Below are 17,975 nucleotides of genomic sequence, written 5' to 3' on the forward strand. Positions count from 1 at the left end.
TGTCCACTTATGGAATAGCTGAATCCATTGATATGCTAAAGTATCATTGATATAACCGGTATCGGTTACAGCTAGATGCTCATCGCTATCAATGGCGTCAAACCAGGGTAGTAATACCTGCCTAGCGCTTAGAACTATAAGCGGCGGGCAGACAAAACCATCTGCTGAAACAGCCTCCAAAACTGTAACAGACTCTCGATTGGTAACTGAGCCGTTACATGGCTTCTTTTTTGGGTGCCTTGTAATGATAAATTGGTCTCGTCCAACACCAATTTGAAAGCCGGTTTCGTCGAAATTGTAGATGTCTTGTTGGCAAATCCCATGCTCAGTGATAACTTGCTTGTAGTCTTCAAACCACCTTTCAACCACTGATTTATCAAGTGCAGTAGCTCTTTCGATATCAAGAGCTCGCCGGCGTCGTACATAGTACTCAGGGTGTCTTTTCAGGAAACGTGGTAGCCAGTGGGCACCAATTTGTGGAGCAGGCGTAGTGGGATCGGTATGGTCATTCTCAAGAATTGAATCGGCAGCAATAGCAATTTGGCGTCGGTTTATCGATGCTCCGACCGTGTCAAAGTAATCAATATAATCACATAAAGCCTGCTCTTGTTCAGGATTGAGCTTCCTACCATTAGGTGCTCGTTGAAAAAGGGATTTTCCACCTTTCCATCGCCGGCGTAGTCGGTGCATAGGAACCGCGAATTCTCGCGCAGTTTTCGTGATATTGGGCTTTGTCTGCTCAGATAGAGAATCGAGAGCAAGCTGAAGCTGTTTCTCTATGTCTTTATTGGTTTTAGGCATTCTTGGTGGTGTGGTTGACGATCAAAGTAAAAGAGAAAAATGTGAAAAAAAAAAAACTTGCATTTAGGTGATGTATTGCAAATAACCGGCCCCTGAAATTTTTTTTTCAAAAAAATATCGCTTGCGAGGGTTTGTATGTTGTAATTTTTGTAAAAAAATGTAAGGGCCGGTTACCCATCTTTTAAAAAGCGCACCCCTGCAGAACAAGTCTAAATCCCCCCCCCCCCCCCACAAAAATTGTTCTAGCTAGCCCACGTATCGTTCAATTCATATAATCATACTTCATCAAAATTGGGATCAGACACATTTGCATTCCCATTCAAATGTGGAAGGCAGCAGGATCCGCCATAATCTGCTCATAGCTATCCTGACGAAAGGTATCCGGCAAGAGGGCACCATGATCAATGAAGAAATTCATCAGCGACTGATTGTTACCCCATGGTGGCCACTCCATATAATCTCCAGCATTTGCATTTGGGTCCTGTTCATACGCAAACGACAGGAAGTATGAATGCAAAGATTTAGATCCGTAGTTTGGCAGGATCCCATATAACACCTGGACAACATCGGATCCGTGGAAGGTTCCCAGGAAGGGAATGCCACGGTCGTAAGATGACAGGTAGGACCAAGAGGGAACATCTGGTTTCGCTTTCTGGGTGTAGCTTAAGAAACCCCGGCGGGTGAGGGTAAAGGTTAGATCGCCCAGGATGGCTGCCAGTCGTTTATATTGTGGGTACCAGTTATAAAGGGATCCCGTGCGGAAGGGTGAGCCGTCCTCTTTGAAATCGTGATAGGTGGCAACGAGATCTGTAAGCTGTTGTCGCGAGGCATCAAAAAAGAATAGGTTCTGTAGATAATCCACGACTTGATCGGTTGTTGTCAAGTTGCTTTGAAATAGAGCAAAGATAGTCCCCTCATCTTCTTGGTCGCCGACAATGAATGGCACCGGGGCATATTTGCCCTGGAGGACTAGTTGGTCCGGTGATTCAGTCAAGACCGTGCCATCTGGGCGAGGTAAATACGACTCAGCGACCGAATTATAACCCAAGATGCCCGGGACCGAGTTGGCAGCGTTGAGAAATTTGGTATAATCCAGTTCGCGTAAACATTCGAGCGTATCATTGGCGCCGCGGCAGCCAGCGTTCTTAACGACAGTATCATACACAGCTTGGCCTTTCGTGCCATTGACCGGATTTGCAGGTACCATGCTGCCAGAGTTCATGATGGCACCGCGGAAAAGTGGTGCACCGTTGTACGTATGATCGCCATCATACATGGCCATCTGGTCAAACACGGAGATGGCGCCAGCAGATTCACCCCAAATGGTGACCTTGGATGGATCTCCCCCAAATGCGGCAATGTTGTCTGCGACCCATTGTAAAGCAAGACGCTGATCCAGAAGTCCTAGATTGGCGGACCGATCTTTCTGGATCTCTGCGCCGGGCAAAAACCCGAACCCTCCAAGACGGTAGTTCATGGCGACAAAGATGACGGGCATCCCCAGCTTTACAGAAGCTGTCACAAAGTTCGATCCATCATAGATTGCGGTGGAACCTTGTTCAAAGCCACCACCAAAGATCCAGACCAGCACCGGTAGCTTTGCGTTTGACTTGGTTCCAGACGGACGACGCACATCCAGAGTCAAACAGTCCTCGCCAAAATTGGCAATCTCCTGGAAGATTGGAACATTAGTGAGCTTCGCGATTATCGAGCTAGGAATGTCTCTTTTGTCGGTGCTGAACAGGAATTGCGGGCAGGACTTTGCAGCAGACGTAGCCTTGATGGTCCCAAGGGAAGTTTGAATAGGTTGAGGTGGTTTCAACCGAAGAGGGCCAGTTGGTGGCAGTGCGAACGGGATGCCATTGAACTTATCAATCTTGTTGAGACCAGTGAAGCCAACAACAGTGGCCTTGGCCTTGGGAATGACAACGGTTGGGTTAGCTGTGGCTGCTTTCTTTTGCGCAGGCACGGCGCAAACCAGAGGCAAAACAGACAACAAGATCAGTTTCAAAATGCAAGTCATTTTGGTGATTCTCAACTTTCGATAGAAGAGGATTCAACGTATCGGTAATTGTATTTCCCCGGTGGCCCGCAATCCTCGTGTCGAGTGGGCAGCGAAGGGTATATAGATAAAATGTCAGTTTTCCCACAATTTGCTTGTCCACAAAAATCTGGATGGACATGTTTCACAATTTCATAACTCGAAGCACAGGAGAATGTCTCTCAAGTTGAATTCCACTTTCCGTCTGGCACTCGGTATGTCCTGCCGATGATTGTGTGGAGAAGGCATTGCTGTAATTCAAAGCGGTAGATCAACAGTTGCACTGATCCGGTGATAATGTAGTGTAGTGTAGAGCTCTTTCTTATATCTTCCATTCAGGGCATCGTGAAGGGGTAAAGGGCATGGTCACAAAGATGCAACCACTGTGCTTGGATATTTACAAGGAGGGTTGCAAGTGGCCGAGAGGAATGCACGTCGGACAAAGAATGCTCTGGTCAACCTCACTGGATTGATGCAAGGGGTGCACGTCGGAGATTTAGCCAATTCCCACAATGACCTAAGCCAAGGTTGCTCTTTCAAAAGAACAAGTGTGCCTTTCTAGGCTAAAGTGTTGAGAAGTTGGGAAATCTCACCGAGTGAACTCAGTGGCTTGATTTTGACCTCTTAGGTTGCTTCTATATCAGCAAGTCTGCTTGAGGTGAGGGCAACTGTGAAGTGGTCGTGTTGCCTGGGAAAGCCCTCACATCTGTCTTAGTCGCTCTCTCACTGTCGGAAGATACGATGGCTGCGAGGGGAAAACGACTTCGCAGTCGGAAAGAAAGGCTTGGAGATTCATAAGGGAAAATAGGGCTTTTTTCACATGCTCTGCCAACTCTGGATATCGTGAGTAGACCTCCGCAAAGCCCAAAAAGCCCAAAGCCCAACCCAGCCCCATTTTGGGCTGGGCTTTGGGCCCTACCTTCAGACCCACCGATGGGCCAAAGGCCTAGGATAAAAGCCCACTAGGCCGCTAAGATCGCTTATATCACAGTATATAATCAAGTCATAGTTGACTAAGGATAAACTAAGCTTAATAATATGTGATTGTTGTCTTCAAGACTATCGTTATCAATTTCTATTAGATCCCAAGAACTACCACCCTAGCGGTTTACCTCAATAAGAGCGTAAGGTAATAGTATAGTGTAGGATCATAGAAGTAACATAAGAAGATAAGAGAAAAACAATGTTGTATGGGATATGATTGTTTACTACGTTTATCTTCTTTTACGGACTTAGGCCACCGAGATCCCTAGTATTGTCTATAGGCTAGTGGCATATATCGAGTACAGGCCGGAACATACGTAAAAAACAGTCATTATTCAGCTATTTTATGTATGCTAAGACCTAGTCATGCGTAATCATGGGCTTTAATGGGGGTCTTATGGGTCCCCATTGATGGGCTGTTGGTTGGGTTGGGCTTCGAGGGTTGGGCCTATAGCCTACTGAGGGTTGGACTTTGGGCCCGGCTCCCGGGCCCATTCATAGGCTTTGCGGAGGTCTAATCGTGAGCTTCACATGCGCTATATACTGCACTGCAGTCATTCCGGAGACACAGCCAGAGTAGCGGCAAATCATGAAGAAAGTGGCATCTCACTTAAATTCAACTTGGATACTATCACATATAACACATGCTTCAGGTGTTTATATTGGCTCCTCTCTCGTGATAAACTCAAGAACTCGACTTGTTTGTCTCCAACTACGAAACTATCCGAATGATCTAGGAATTGGTTCATGCAACGATATCCCCTTCTGCGTACAATATTCCGTGAGAACACGTTTGAAGTCGTGGGGAAACCGTCCAACATCTAGGGGAGATGGGCCATTTTCCTTGCCATAACCTGACCAAGAGCGGACTGTCGAGCACTGGATGACACGCCCTTGCACAATGGGCCATGGCGATGGAGATATATCAGTCAAAGTCAAATCTGCCATTTTCAAGACTGGAAATTCGTCACAGGGACTTGGCAACAATCCAGCTTGTTAGGCAAGCCGTTGTTTTTCCAGATGAAGACATTTACCATGATGCCAGCCGACGGTATCGATTAGCAAAGTGTACCGTTCCTTGGTGGCAGTCACAATCTACTTGCCCTGCAATTCATTGAATCCCGGCTCGATTCTCGACCCTCATTTCCCCTGCCACAACGTTTGAAGTGATTCTCGCGGCTTAGGTGTGTTGATCACGTTCTTAGTTTCAGCAAACATACCACCCGTGATTTCATTGACAGGCTGATGCAATCAGAACTTGTGCGGCAAACGACACCCGTTGAGTTGCTTGAAGCTTTTCCCATTCTCGAAGCCAAGATAGACAAATTTGATATGGGCACTATGAAAACAGGGATTCGCCCCATCGGCAACGTATAAGGTGTAGTTTATTCCCCATGCATTAGCCACTTAACATGGTGAACTGCACAAGCGGGAAAAAAGCATTTACTCGGGAAAAAAAAGTCAACCGACAAGGAGCGACTGAAAACGGGTTCAATGATTGGATTTTTATCATGATGGTTGATATTTAAGAAACTAACACGTTGCTTTGTGTGGTATACAGTCCGGCCGTGGACACTGTCCTTTCCTTGCATTACGACTCTTCATCGGATGACAGAAAATCGTTCTTTCGGATTTAGATCGAGCATGGGACCTGCCTGACCAGATTCATCGACACGATCCTATCGGTGCAGTCAATTAGACTTTCTTCTAAGAAGTGCATGTGTGCGTCGGCACGAACGGGGTAAGATTAAGGTAGTCATCTCGGCGATCTGAGTTGAAATCAAATAATGGGGTAATCTGGGCCTGGTGTCAGGACTGTCGGTCAAATCCCGAAATTTGCCAGATACTTTACAGGGAGCGCATATGATCTTGTCGTTCCCTTCAAGGCGACCAAGCCTGCATAATCCCAATCATACTCTGACAATGCAATAATGCTGGTCTGCGTGGTCACGCGATCGGACGCATATCCTCTCAAGAAAACAGGTAATCTAAGTCAACCTGCCATGATATTATCGTCCAATCAAAAGAGAGTTGATTGGAATGCGCAAAGACCCGATGGTCAATGCAGAGTAAACGGGCAAGGATGTCTGCAATTTGGTTGCATGGGACCTTTGTGACGCGGCAGATGTACCAAAGTGAGCGATGAGTCAGCGAAATTGATAAAATTCCCAATGATCGAGGATTCGGCCGTGGATTTCGAGTGTGGGTGTCACGGCACCTCGCGAGTTCTTGGTATCGCACCCATGAACACTTTAGACATAGCGGTCGGCCGGGTGATAGCCATTCATATTAAACACCAAGGCTCTGATGGTTGCCAAGCTTGAAATTTGCAAGATGGTAGCGACTGTTCGGTGCGGATATTATCAGCATACAGTAGTGAGACAGACATGCGATGTGATAATCGTTGGAATATCTGAGCATATACTGGATGGTCTAGAAGGAATTAGGAAGCTAACTCAGGATGCCTAATCTCATGAGACTCAGGAGGGGAATCAGCAGCGTCCAATAAGTATTCAGGTATTCAGCTCGATATTTGTGAGGTTATAAGAATCCAATACACCGACGGTACAAGAAGTTGCCAATGCGCGAATGCAGTTTGTAAAAGAGTCAAGTAATAGATGGCATACCTGGCCTAATCACACCATAGTCTCAGCTCTCCGGGGGGGGAGAAAGAGTAGTGGCACTTTGATTCTGAGTCTAATCAGTTGAGGCCCCCGCATTGTTGCCATTGAGATAAAGAGTTCTGTGATTGGTCTGGGCCCATGTGCGGGATATCAAAGATATCAGTTATCGCACTCAATTTTCAGCCTTTCTTTACTATAATTGGGTTGGCAGGGTGGCCAAGCAGACAGGGTTACAATGTACCCTACCAGCCAAGTGGCATGGCGCGGGGAGATACTCGGCCAAACCGTGCCAAGACATATGCCAAGCCACACTAAGGTTACGCCAAGTAATACAGAGTGGATACCAAGTTAGGGGCCTAAGCCCACATCAGCTGTTTGATTGGACGATCCAAGTCTCGTTGGCCCATTAGCCTTCCGGGATCTTTTTTGCTTTTGAACAGCTGGAACTTTGCTTATCTCGTACAGGAAAAGTGGTCAAGCCCGGGTGAAGCCGAAGCTCCCCATTGGAGATTTAGATTCCAACAGGCTCAATCTGGAAGACGCAAGGTCTCTTCCGGTTATGGATGGATTTTGCCTTGTCCGCCATCCGCTATCCGCCGCGTCCCAATGCAGACATTGACCCGGATTCTAGAATAAGAGAACGGGGGAAATGAGTAGTGAAACCATAGCTAAACGGTTCTGCTAATCACGCCATGGGCCATATAATTGATTCGGCATATCACCCCGATAGGGTCTCTGTCTTTCTTTCTTTCTTTCTTCCTTCTGTTTCACCCCCCATATCTGTAGTAGATCCCAGAACCGCCAATATGAATGACAGCGATCCTATGGATGTGGTTGAGGTTGTCAAATCCAAGGCAATCTCACACGATATCAGTGTCAATGAGAAGGTCCCAGTGGTTGACGAGTTGACCATCGACAATGCCCCTCCCCTGCGAGAAGTGTCAATCGAAGGTGATTCTGTGGATAAGAGCGCTCCTACCGCGGAAGAACTTGCCACTTTACGCCGTGTTGCTGGCGATCTACCCGTGGCATCATATAGCGTTGCCTTTGTGGAACTGTGCGAGCGTTTCTCGTACTATGGCACCACTGCTGTTTGTACGGACTGTCAATCCTTGAGAGAGGAATAATGGCTAACCTGAATTAGTCGTCAATTTCCTTCAGCGACCTTTGCCTGCTGGATCCTCCACCGGTGCCCTAGTTCCAGGTGTTTCCGACTGGAGTAATGATTCCCCCGGAGCTCTGGGTATGGGCCAACAGGCCTCTACCGGATTGACGTTGTGTGAGTGAAAGTGGTATTGATCGTCAAGTTCCATGCTGATGTACCTTATTTTTTCACAGTCAACTCTTTCTGGTCCTACATCATGCCTCTCTTTGGTGCCATGGTTGCTGATCAATGGTGGGGTCGGTACCGCACCATCATGTCCGCGATTGCCTGCGCACTCATTGGACACACTATTCTCGTCATTTCTGCCATTCCCAAAGTTATCGATAGCCCCAACGGAGCGATTGCATGCTTTTCTATTGGCCTTATTATCATGGGTATAGGAACTGGTGGTTTCAAAGCCAATATCTCCCCCCTGATCGCAGAACAATATCGCGAGGACAAGCCTTATGTCAAGACACTTGCTAGCGGTGAACGTGTCATTGTTGACCCCTCTGCCACCGTTTCCCGTATCTACATGTACTTCTACATGATGGTCAATATTGGTTCTTTTGTAGGTCAGGTCGCCATGGTCTACGCCGAGCGATATGTTGGTTTCTGGCTCTCGTACCTGCTCCCCACAGCCATGTTTTGCTTATGTCCTGCTGTGTTGCTCCTTTGCAGGAAACATTACATCCTCACTCCTCCTAGTGGATCAATTTACCCCAAAGCTTTCAAAGTGTCGATGTTGGCGATGAAGGGCCACTGGACACTGAACCCCGTGCGATGGTAGGCTACATCCTGCTAATGCTGAGTGTTACACCTGCTGACTTTCATGTGTAGGTTCAAGAGTTCCAGTACCGATATCTGGGCTGCTGTCAAGCCCAGTCAGCTCGGAGTCAACAAGCCCGTGTGGATGGACTTTGATGATGCGTGGGTTGATGAAGTTCGCCGAGGACTGCTTGCCTGCAGAGTATTTTTGTGGTACCCCCTTTACTGTACGTGAAAAGATCCTTCCTGCTACATGCGCACATACTGATCATCTCCAGGGCTCGCCTACAACCAGATGTTGAACAACCTGACATCTCAAGCGGCCACCATGAAACTTGGTGGTGTCCCCAACGATATCATCAACAACCTTAATCCCATTGCACTGATCATCTTCATCCCCATCTTTGATCACATCGTTTACCCTGGTATTCGCAAGATGGGTTTCCACTTCACCCCCTTGAAGCGTATCACGGCCGGTTTCATCGTGGCTGCCCTCAGTATGGTTGTTGCCGCGGTCACCCAACACTACATCTACAAGTTGGGTCCTTGCGGTAACCAAGCAAACTACTGTCTGGAAGTTAAGCACGAGCACACCAACATCTCGGTTTGGGTTCAGGCCCTAACATACATTATGGGTGGTATTTCAGAGATCCTTGCATCCATCACTTCTCTGGAATATGCCTACACTAAGGCCCCGAAGAACATGCGGTCCCTCGTGCAGGCTGTCTCGCTACTGATGAACGCTTTCTCATCTGCCATTGGTCAAGCTTTTGTTGGTCTTGCTGATGATCCTCTCTTGACCTGGAACTACACTGTGGTTGCAATCCTCGCCTTCCTTGGTGGTATTGGATTCTGGGTCACCAATTACAAGTTAGACGCACAGGAAGACGCCATGAATATGCTCCCAGACAGTGCATACTCTCCCCAGGCGGTTTTGGATGAGGAGCGGAAGTAAACAAAGGATTTTCACTTGCGTTAGATGAGACATCTTGTGTCAGGATGAAGTAATGGTATACATGAATGGTTCGATCCTGGCATGGTTGGGTACTGAACATAAATAAATATAGTTTCAAGACCATGAATGCCCGTAAGACTGATATTTCATTTAATCCATTTCGTTCTTTCGTGGACTTTGTTCTTTGCCGTCGTGGGTGGTTTGTTGCCTCTTTTAAGACCGTACCAAGGGCAGCCCTGGTTAATTCTTATTTGGTGACTTCTCCATCATGTTCGTAGTTTGTTGTTTTGAATCATCTCATGCTTCTTGTTGTAGGTAATGTAGACATTTACTAGTCTCTATAACCCCAAAAAATCCAAATTACTTTCTCTTCCGTAGGCTTTGCATCCTAGCGCTGTCTTTTTGTTTCTTTTTTGGTGCTTCATCCTGCTTTGCACTGCGTTTCATTCCTGTTCTTCCTTTCTTTTCGTCGTCTTGCTCGTCGTCTTGCTCGTCGTCTTGCTCGTCGTCTTGCTCGTCGTCTTGCTCGTCGTCTTGCTCGTCGTCTTTCTCGTCACCATTTTTCTGGTTGTCCTTATTCTTCTCTTCGTTCGTTTTCGTCCCTTTTTTACCAGCCTTCCCATTCCGTCGAATTTTCTCTGAATCTCTCTCAACCTTCTGACCCTCATCCCCGATACCTGAACTAGCCTTCCGCCTCGCTTCTTTTGCCTCTGTGGTATTGCCAACAAACTGCTTCCCCCCTTGTGACTCCTCTACCTTCTTCTCTTCCGTCTCCTCCTTTTCCTTTTCACTCAACTTCTCCCAGGCCTTCTTGGGAAGGTACCTTTTCCGCGATTCATCATCTTTTCGTGCTGTACCAGACCCCTCCTTCGTTTGCCATTCCTCTTTCGTCCAGTTATCAAGGTGTTTCTGAGATTCCGTCTGACCTTCTTCCTTTGCAGTGTTGTAGCTGCCTCCGCGCCTTTTGTATTCAGATGCCATCATTTGAGCCTATACGAGTGTCAGAAGCAATGTTGGGTGAGATATAGGGATTTGAAGGGGGGGTTATGCTGAGCACCTTTCGTGCAGACCATTGGCCAGGTTTCCCGCCCTTGTCGCTGTTATGGATTTCTTTTTTGATTTCATCGCGGAGTTCGGGGTCGCTGTATTTTTCCTTGGGTGGCATCAACACGGTAAAGAGATATTTTAGCGGTGCACAGTGGTATGATGAAACTTGAGACAAGAACTGGCCAAGTAGCACCTTTTGGCTGCTCGGGTCATGACATATCAAGTGGTGTCATCGAGTTACATCATCCCGGTACATGCTGGGCCCTGGTTGGGTTGACGAAACTTTTATGTCCTCACTGTGGTTTAACCTTATTTATTTCCGGAAAGTTAAATTTTACCAGGTTTTGGGCCGCGCTGGTCGATAACCCGATCTTCACCAGCCTTCTTTAGAATGGCATTTGTAGCACCTTTAACTATCTCTGCGGTAGGTGATGTATACGCACTATCTAGGGATTGAACCTAGCTAGTGAGCGCCTTTTCTTGAATTAAATTTAGGGATCTAGTTATTGTGGCACGGTCGGTATAGGACTAACGGCTATGAATCCTAGCCCTAAGCCGATGGTATGGTACGTTAAATTCCCGCGCTAGTTGGGCGATTTTAGGCTTGTTAGCCTGGGAGAAGTTTGACTGCAAGCTAGATTTAGGTTTCCATTTATTTAGTTCGGTCCGATATCGTGGTGTGGTGTAAAATAGGTACAGAAGTGATGATAAATTGAAAATTTTGCGTTTGGTGGGAATTTTGCGTTTAGTGGGGCGCACCAACTACCCAGGATGGGTGGTTGGGCGCTAGGCACGGTTATATCAAGCGATCTACATCATAGTAGTCTCATATGCTGTGTGCCACAACGTGCTATCATTGCTCAGCTAGATCAAGGGTGTACGACATTGAAATGCAAGGGGTCCTTGACCAGGGTAGCTGGTACTATGAGGGTAAAAAAGTCCTTCTAGTTTACATTGAGCTTTTCTTAGAATCTGCGGAGCAACATGGCTATTCATTTTCCGAGTCAATGTCAAATCTGACATGTAGGGCAACAAACCATTGAGCGAGGTTGCTTCTGTTAGCTCAATTCTAGTTGACATAAATATACCACAGTACCTCCATTACAACTGCCAAGGCGTGCATGATGCATACAGATGCTATACCACTAGCAGACTTTTTCTGCTACAGCTTGGCTTGCCTGAACTACCATCCCTTTTATATCTTAGTTCCAAAAAAACCATTTTGGTGATGGAATTAATAATGGAATTAATTATGGAATGAACGATGAGAATTAAGAGAATCAAGGTGATAGATGACAGCTTAATAGGTTTGCAGCACCCTTGGAAGACAACCACAGGCTTGTGTTTAATTTTTCCCTTTTGATGTTCCTTGGAAAGCCTTCAATCGCTTGGAGCCCCTGTTAATGAGAGCGTCATCCAGCGTTTTCCCTTCCAAACACAACGCATCAATGCCAGTACGTAGCTCAACATTCTTCCTCTTCTCGGGGTTCCAGTGTCTAATTGACGCATTTACGGCGGGGGTATGGACGAGCGGGAGAAGATCACATCAACTACTCCGTAGTATGGTTGGGAATCCATAAATTATTGAATAAACAACAGGCTCGCTCCACTAGGATAGATGCATACCAACTATACATCATTTGAGGCCCTCGAAGAGGTAGTTCCTTGTCTTAAATGCCCCAGTGATCTACGCACGGAAAGGATTTTACCTAAATCATGCCGGAGACCATCCGGGTGGGTCGAACTTGCATTGTGCGCGAGTGCATCTGGCTAACACCCATGTACTCTTGGATACACAACGTACGTAGTTAATTAGATCTATACTCCGTACTGAAGGCTCGGGTGAAATGATTACCGACGATCGATCCGTGGTGGACGCATAAGTGAACAATCTGCGGGCCGTACCACGGTGAGACATGGAATCTCGGCCTTGCGATGATCTACAATCGTGCTGAGAGTCTTGTATGTAAATCTTAACTCATCGGAGCATATTACCTTACCAAGGGCTCAGCCTCGAGAAAGTACCCACTTGGCACCCATCTGTGCAGTGCTATTGGTGGCAACAAATATGCAACATGCCGGCTGAGGAACACTCTTCAAATCGTGCATTTCAGCAGAAAGACATGATGATAAGTGTGCAAAGATTAGTGAGAGGTGAGCACTAAATCGGACAGTTAAGGGTTTCTTAGGGTTAGGCATTATCTGACGACGATGCAGTGAAACTTCTCCCGCTGTCAGCGGAGATTTCGGTTTAATGAGGAGTATGGGTGGAATGTATGATCTGATAGAACAGGAGCCGTTTCAAAAACACTCTTTGATTTGTTTCGCTCCTAAAATCAAGTTATCCTCCGGAGGCAAGGTCAGCGCTGCCGATATACTTAGCTAGCGATCACACAGTCAGTCATCACGGTGTATCGGGGGACTCGACTCTACGGCCATTATCCCAGTTCGCTCGGTGTTAACATTCCAAAGCTATTAGCAAGGGTGGGAAAGGAAGCCTATAAATGTAGCGACCTCTTGCAGAGATGAAGGGATTAGACGCTTCCACATTTTGCAAAATTTCCCACTCCAATACCTGCTGGACAGATCTTCCATCCGCACATTCGACACGGTATACATCAAACATGGTTTGGTCAATGACATGTCGCGTGCTAGCAATGCTATCAGTCAGCTCGATAGCCATTGCATCTCCTGCCCAACTGGCTCGCCGTGGTAAGTTTCACGTACAACAAAGTGCCATGTCCAATCTAACGATGTAGATGTACCAGCAATCTCAAGCGAGCTCCTAGAGAGATTCACCCTGTTTTCCCAATTCGCCAGCCTATCAGCCTGTGACCAAAACATCAACCACACGGGTCAAAGTCTGACTTGCGACTACGGCACCTGTGAACTCGTAGAAGCTGACAACACGACGGTGATCAACACATTCCACAGCAATCACGGCCCGACTGGCTACATCGCGCTAGACCACACACAGCAACTGATCGTCCTAACATTTCGCGGAACGGTATCGGAGAGCGACGGCAACACAGATCTCGATATCGTTCTCACCCCAATTGACGACGTGTGCACCGGGTGTAAAGCCCATCTTGGATTCTGGGTTTATTGGAGCGATGTCGCAAGTCAGGCGTCGATCCAGCTTCGCAATGCAACCACCGCGTATCCGGGCTATAAGCTAAATGTTGTAGGACACAGCCTCGGGGGTGGCATTGCGGCGCTAGCGGGGACAGTTCTTCGAACACAGGGGTTCATTTTGGACATTGTGAGTAAAGCTACACCCACCAGTTAATGTACGAGCTAACGTATCAAAATCCTCAGTGGACATTCGGAGGCCCGAAACCAGGAAACATGAAGCTGGCCGAGTTCATCACTAACCAACAATTGCCAAACAGCATCTACAGAGCCACGCATGCTACAGACCCCATCCCGAAAGTGCCGCTCAATCTGCCGTTCTTGGATTGGAGCCAGCCTTCTCCTGAATACTGGATCACTCAGAAGACTGGGGTCCAGGTCACCCCGGATGGGGTGGAGTACATTGAAGGGATCAATAGCAAGGCGGGGAATGCTGGTTCAGATCGGGATTTGCGGTGGCCGAATCCGAATCATGGTTGGTATTTTGGGAATTTGAGCAGATGTGCGAGTCCATCGGATGCATCATCATGATTAGCATTCGCGGATAAGGGTGAGGCCGTGCCAGGAATCTTGCTGCTATTGACCTCGCTAGCAGCATGCACGGGCTTCAAGGGAAATTGATGGATATTGCACAGCTGAAAAATAGGAATGAGCATATTGTAGAGCATGGCCGGGCCTCCTGATACGCCATACTTACACCGAACCAGACAACCTCAAATCAGAGTTTGAGCGGTGTTGTATCATCAACATGCATCAATCACGACATCTTAGGGCGCAGGCGCAGATATGGCCCTTGCACAAATTCCAGTCCGGTGTCCATATCACCACGCAGAGCAAATTTCAAGTCCTCCCAATAATGATCACGCGGCTGCCACGGACCACGGTCAGCCGTTTTGGGCAACACACGTTCAGCAAGTGACACATAGGTTGACGTGAGGTTCAAAAGGGGACGATCTTCAAGCGTAGCAGCCTCCTGTTCCTTCAAGCGGGGAATAGCTGCGACAAACTTCCGCGACTCCAGTTCCTTGAGCAAGCGGCAGACAAACTGAGCCGTAGCGTCCGAACCAAGGCTCCACGATGCATTAGTATACCCAATAACGAAAGCCGCATTGGGCAGATGCTGGAGCATGATTCCATTCCATAGATACTTCTCACCCACATCGATCTTCTTCCCGTCCACAGACAGCGCTGAGCCACCTGCAATCTGCAATCGCAGGCCAGTAGCAGCAATGATAATATCTGCCTCGAGCTGCTCCTCCGAATTTAAGAGAATTCCATTCTTTGTAACCTTGCGAATAGTATCCGTCTTGACATCCGCCTTACCCTGCCGGAGACTGCGGAACAGATCCCCGTCGGGACAAACACACAACCGCTGTTCCCAGGGATTGTATTTAGGCTTGAAATGCAGGTCGTATGGGATGTGGCTGGGCAGTTGCTTGCACACATTCAACTTGAGCAGCCATCGCGCGAAATTCGGGAAGCGCTGGCAGAAAAGGAAGAAGATTCGTGTGGTGTAGATAGAATTCACACGCTGCGACTTGCGATAAAAGGCATTGGGGAGGACGTAGGAGAGCCAGCGGCGACTTGAGCGGTTTGGGACGGAAAGGATGTAGGTTGGGCTGCGCTGGAGCATTGTGACACGGGCGGCATGGTCGGCGAGATTGGGGAGGAGAGTGATGGCGGTCGCACCAGAACCGATGATCACGATCTTCTTGTCCTGGAACTGGAAGTCCTCGGTCCAGAATTGCGGGTGAACGACCTGGCCCTGGAAGGCATCCAGGCCAGGGATGTCGGCTTTCAGGGGATCCTGCTAGTTGTAGTAACCCGTGCCGAAGATCACGTAGCGGGCGGTGTAGGTGTGTTGGGAGTTCTTGTAGTCGACGGCGAGCGACCAGGTGTTTTCATCGGAGGACCAGTCTGCGGATAATAGATGGTGGCTGTAGAGGATATGTTTGTCGATACCGTATTTAGTCGCTGTGTCGCGTATGTATTCCTTGATGGCAGAGCCCTCGGCGATGGGGTTTTCGCGGGACCAGGGGTTGAATTGGAAGCCGAAGGTGGAAAGGTCAGAGTCGGAACGGATACCAGGATACTTGAAGAGATCCCAGGTGCCACCTAGATCGGTGCGAGCTTCCAGGATGGTGTAGCTGTAATCGGGGAGTTGGTCTTGGACGCGATAGGCGGCATTGATGCCCGAGATACCTCCACCGACGATGATGACATCATAGTGTTTAATGTCTGTCTCTTCATTGATTTCTTTCACGATGAAGGGAAATCGATCAATAGAGTAATTCCCAGTGAACAGTGAGAAACGTCGAGGTTATTGAAAAAGCAAAGTTCACCTACTTCGGTCCTCTTGTGGTTGGCCAAGTCGATATGGGGTAAACAGCACGTCGAACCTTCAACTTCTGCACGGGGAGGTGGAGATGCAGAAGATTGGGATTGGTACGAGTATCTGTGTAGGATGTCTTGATTCAAAAAAAAAAAAAAAGTCGTACATCAAACTGGCCTTGGGAGTTATACAGATCGTTTTCCGACGGCTCCGGTGGGAGGAGCATGAGATCTATAGAGAGATAGATATAAACCTACAACGGACAGCTCTATAGCCATGTATCTAGAGGTACAGGGATCCATAGAGCCCGACCTAGATATCGAGATTATAGAACTCCGTAGATGGAAACCTGAAGATATCGCTCATCCTTAAATGACCGAGGAATTTCCCCAACCTCGGCACCTTCCTAAACGGGACAAATTTGCGAAGGATTGACACAGCCCACGTTCACCAACGGACGGCCTCCTGAACAGGGGTCCAAAGTCCAATCATGTCTTTCACTACATCCACCAAAATGAACCTCTCCCTAGCAGAGAAACTGGACTTCTTTCCAGCTGTGGCATCTATAGTGTTTGCCTACATCTATGCCTTCCTGACTGGCCTTTGGCGCACTGAACGCCAAGCCAAGTCTTTGTCCCTGCATTTAGGATATGCACTATTTCGTCAAACGAGCTCACGGCTGACTACGAGTCAGATGCAGTACATTCTACCCCCATCTCAAGAGATCTATGAACAACACTCCAAGAAGAACGGCAGATTGCCCGAGTCCGTGGAATTGGGTGATGGGGCGTTGGGCCACTGGGTAGGTGATCGAAATGCCGACAATATAATCGTCTGGTTCCATGGTATGTACGCAACCGACAACAAGAACGAGAGACCAGGCAACTCATAATCATTCAGGGGGTGGTTTCGGCCTCCCCGCGAACATTAGCTATTTCAACTTTTACACGCAGCTCCTGCGGGACCTCACGGCATCGGGCAAAAGCGTGGCTGTCTTCAGCCTGACCTACACCTTGGCACCAATCGCAGTCTATCCGACTCAACTCCGACAGGCCGTGAATTGTCTCCGATATATCGTCTCACAGCCAAACCGTAACCCGTCCACGGTTTTCCTAGGCGGTGACTCTGCAGGCGGGAATCTGGTGGGTGGAGTGCTCTCTCACCTGGCCCACTCACACCCAGAGATCGATCCCCTGCCATTGAACAGAAACCTCGGTGGCGCAGTGATGATCGGTCCGTGGACACTTCTGGAAAAAGAGTTTTTGGGCGCACAGATCTATGATGGCGGCGATATCATCACGGAGGCAGTTGCGAGACCGTGGGTGACAGCTTACATTGGTGCTGGCCAGCGGGACTATTACACTGACCTATCGACTGCGCCGGCGGATTGGTTGGCGACATTCCCGGTGAACGCGGTGTTGATTACCGCAGGCGGGAATGAGATTATGTTGCCTCTGATTCAAGACTTGGCGGCGAAGTTTAAGGAGGGCGTTGAGAATGTGGAGTTGTTTGTTGGACATCGTGAATGTCACGTTGCGCCGATTTATCATTTGGAGTTGGGGGATGTTACGAAGACCGAGCAGGGCAAGAAAATTGAGGTTTTCTTGGCCGAGTGGATGGTGTGATTGTGTACAGCAACGCTGTATATCCTGTGCATCCCCGGATTGAGTACCTAGTGAAGACAGGGCTGGAGTGTTAGAGATTACCAGCCTAGTAGCCATCAATGGCACCTTCTGGGGTGAAAATCACCGTCCATTCCATAACGATTTGCAGCATTGGATACAGCCTGTGTTAGTACGCCTTCCATTAGCTATTCCCTAAGTATATCAATGTGAGAGCAACCTCCCGATAGGGATCGAGGAAAGACAGTTGTGGTGTCTTCCCTTGAAACAGTTGAATAGTTCGAATATCCCCAGCGTAAACGAGCTCATCGGATGAACTATATAGGACACATGCATCTCGAAAATCTACACCCTGGACTAGAAAACACCAACGGGCAGATCCGAATCATAGCAGTACACAGAGCCGAGGGAGTGCATTGGTCACTCCAACGGGAGTGCAGATCTCCACATGTGCGACACTTTCACTTGCCACCTGGTTGGATGTGATCTCGGAGATGACTACCGACCTAACGCCCCTGTCGAACA

The 17,975-nt window shown here is 48.1% G+C and overlaps 6 protein-coding genes across 6 annotated transcripts; 2 read left to right on the forward strand and 4 right to left on the reverse strand.

The window, feature by feature from the left end:
• Positions 1–1,120: 1,120 nt before the first annotated feature.
• Pdw03_1272 (Extracellular lipase, putative) lies at positions 1,121–2,824 on the reverse strand (the record flags this gene model as incomplete). The annotated part of the gene is made up of 1 exon (XM_014679752.1): positions 1,121–2,824. One exon carries the CDS (start codon positions 2,822–2,824, stop codon positions 1,121–1,123), a length of 1,704 nt encoding a protein of 567 aa, XP_014535238.1.
• A 4,432-nt stretch (positions 2,825–7,256) lies between these two features.
• Pdw03_1273 (MFS peptide transporter, putative) lies at positions 7,257–9,317 on the forward strand (the record flags this gene model as incomplete). The annotated part of the gene is made up of 5 exons (XM_014679751.1): positions 7,257–7,545; positions 7,595–7,729; positions 7,789–8,380; positions 8,435–8,589; positions 8,641–9,317. The coding sequence occupies 5 exons, from the start codon at positions 7,257–7,259 to the stop codon at positions 9,315–9,317; spliced, it is 1,848 nt and encodes a 615-aa protein (XP_014535237.1).
• Positions 9,318–9,677: 360 nt separating this feature from the next.
• Positions 9,678–10,482, reverse strand: Pdw03_1274 (Midasin; the record flags this gene model as incomplete). Its single annotated transcript, XM_014679750.2, has 2 exons — positions 9,678–10,307; positions 10,375–10,482. 2 exons carry the CDS (start codon positions 10,480–10,482, stop codon positions 9,678–9,680), a joined length of 738 nt encoding a protein of 245 aa, XP_014535236.2.
• A 2,380-nt stretch (positions 10,483–12,862) lies between these two features.
• Positions 12,863–13,452, reverse strand: Pdw03_1275 (uncharacterized protein; the record flags this gene model as incomplete). Its single annotated transcript, XM_066099862.1, has 5 exons — positions 12,863–12,880; positions 12,940–13,015; positions 13,092–13,111; positions 13,201–13,326; positions 13,387–13,452. 5 exons carry the CDS (start codon positions 13,450–13,452, stop codon positions 12,863–12,865), a joined length of 306 nt encoding a protein of 101 aa, XP_065957589.1.
• Positions 13,453–14,103: 651 nt separating this feature from the next.
• Positions 14,104–15,722, reverse strand: Pdw03_1276 (Flavin-binding monooxygenase, putative; the record flags this gene model as incomplete). The annotated part of the gene is made up of 5 exons (XM_066099863.1): positions 14,104–14,131; positions 14,194–14,208; positions 14,258–15,306; positions 15,379–15,643; positions 15,709–15,722. 5 exons carry the CDS (start codon positions 15,720–15,722, stop codon positions 14,104–14,106), a joined length of 1,371 nt encoding a protein of 456 aa, XP_065957590.1.
• Positions 15,723–16,342: 620 nt separating this feature from the next.
• Positions 16,343–17,453, forward strand: Pdw03_1277 (Lipase/thioesterase family protein; the record flags this gene model as incomplete). Its single annotated transcript, XM_014679747.1, has 2 exons — positions 16,343–16,673; positions 16,729–17,453. The coding sequence occupies 2 exons, from the start codon at positions 16,343–16,345 to the stop codon at positions 17,451–17,453; spliced, it is 1,056 nt and encodes a 351-aa protein (XP_014535233.1).
• Positions 17,454–17,975: the final 522 nt, after the last annotated feature.

The sequence above is a fragment of the Penicillium digitatum genome, chromosome 5 (assembly GCF_016767815.1).
Source record: "Penicillium digitatum chromosome 5, complete sequence".
Lineage (NCBI taxonomy): Eukaryota > Fungi > Ascomycota > Eurotiomycetes > Eurotiales > Aspergillaceae > Penicillium > Penicillium digitatum.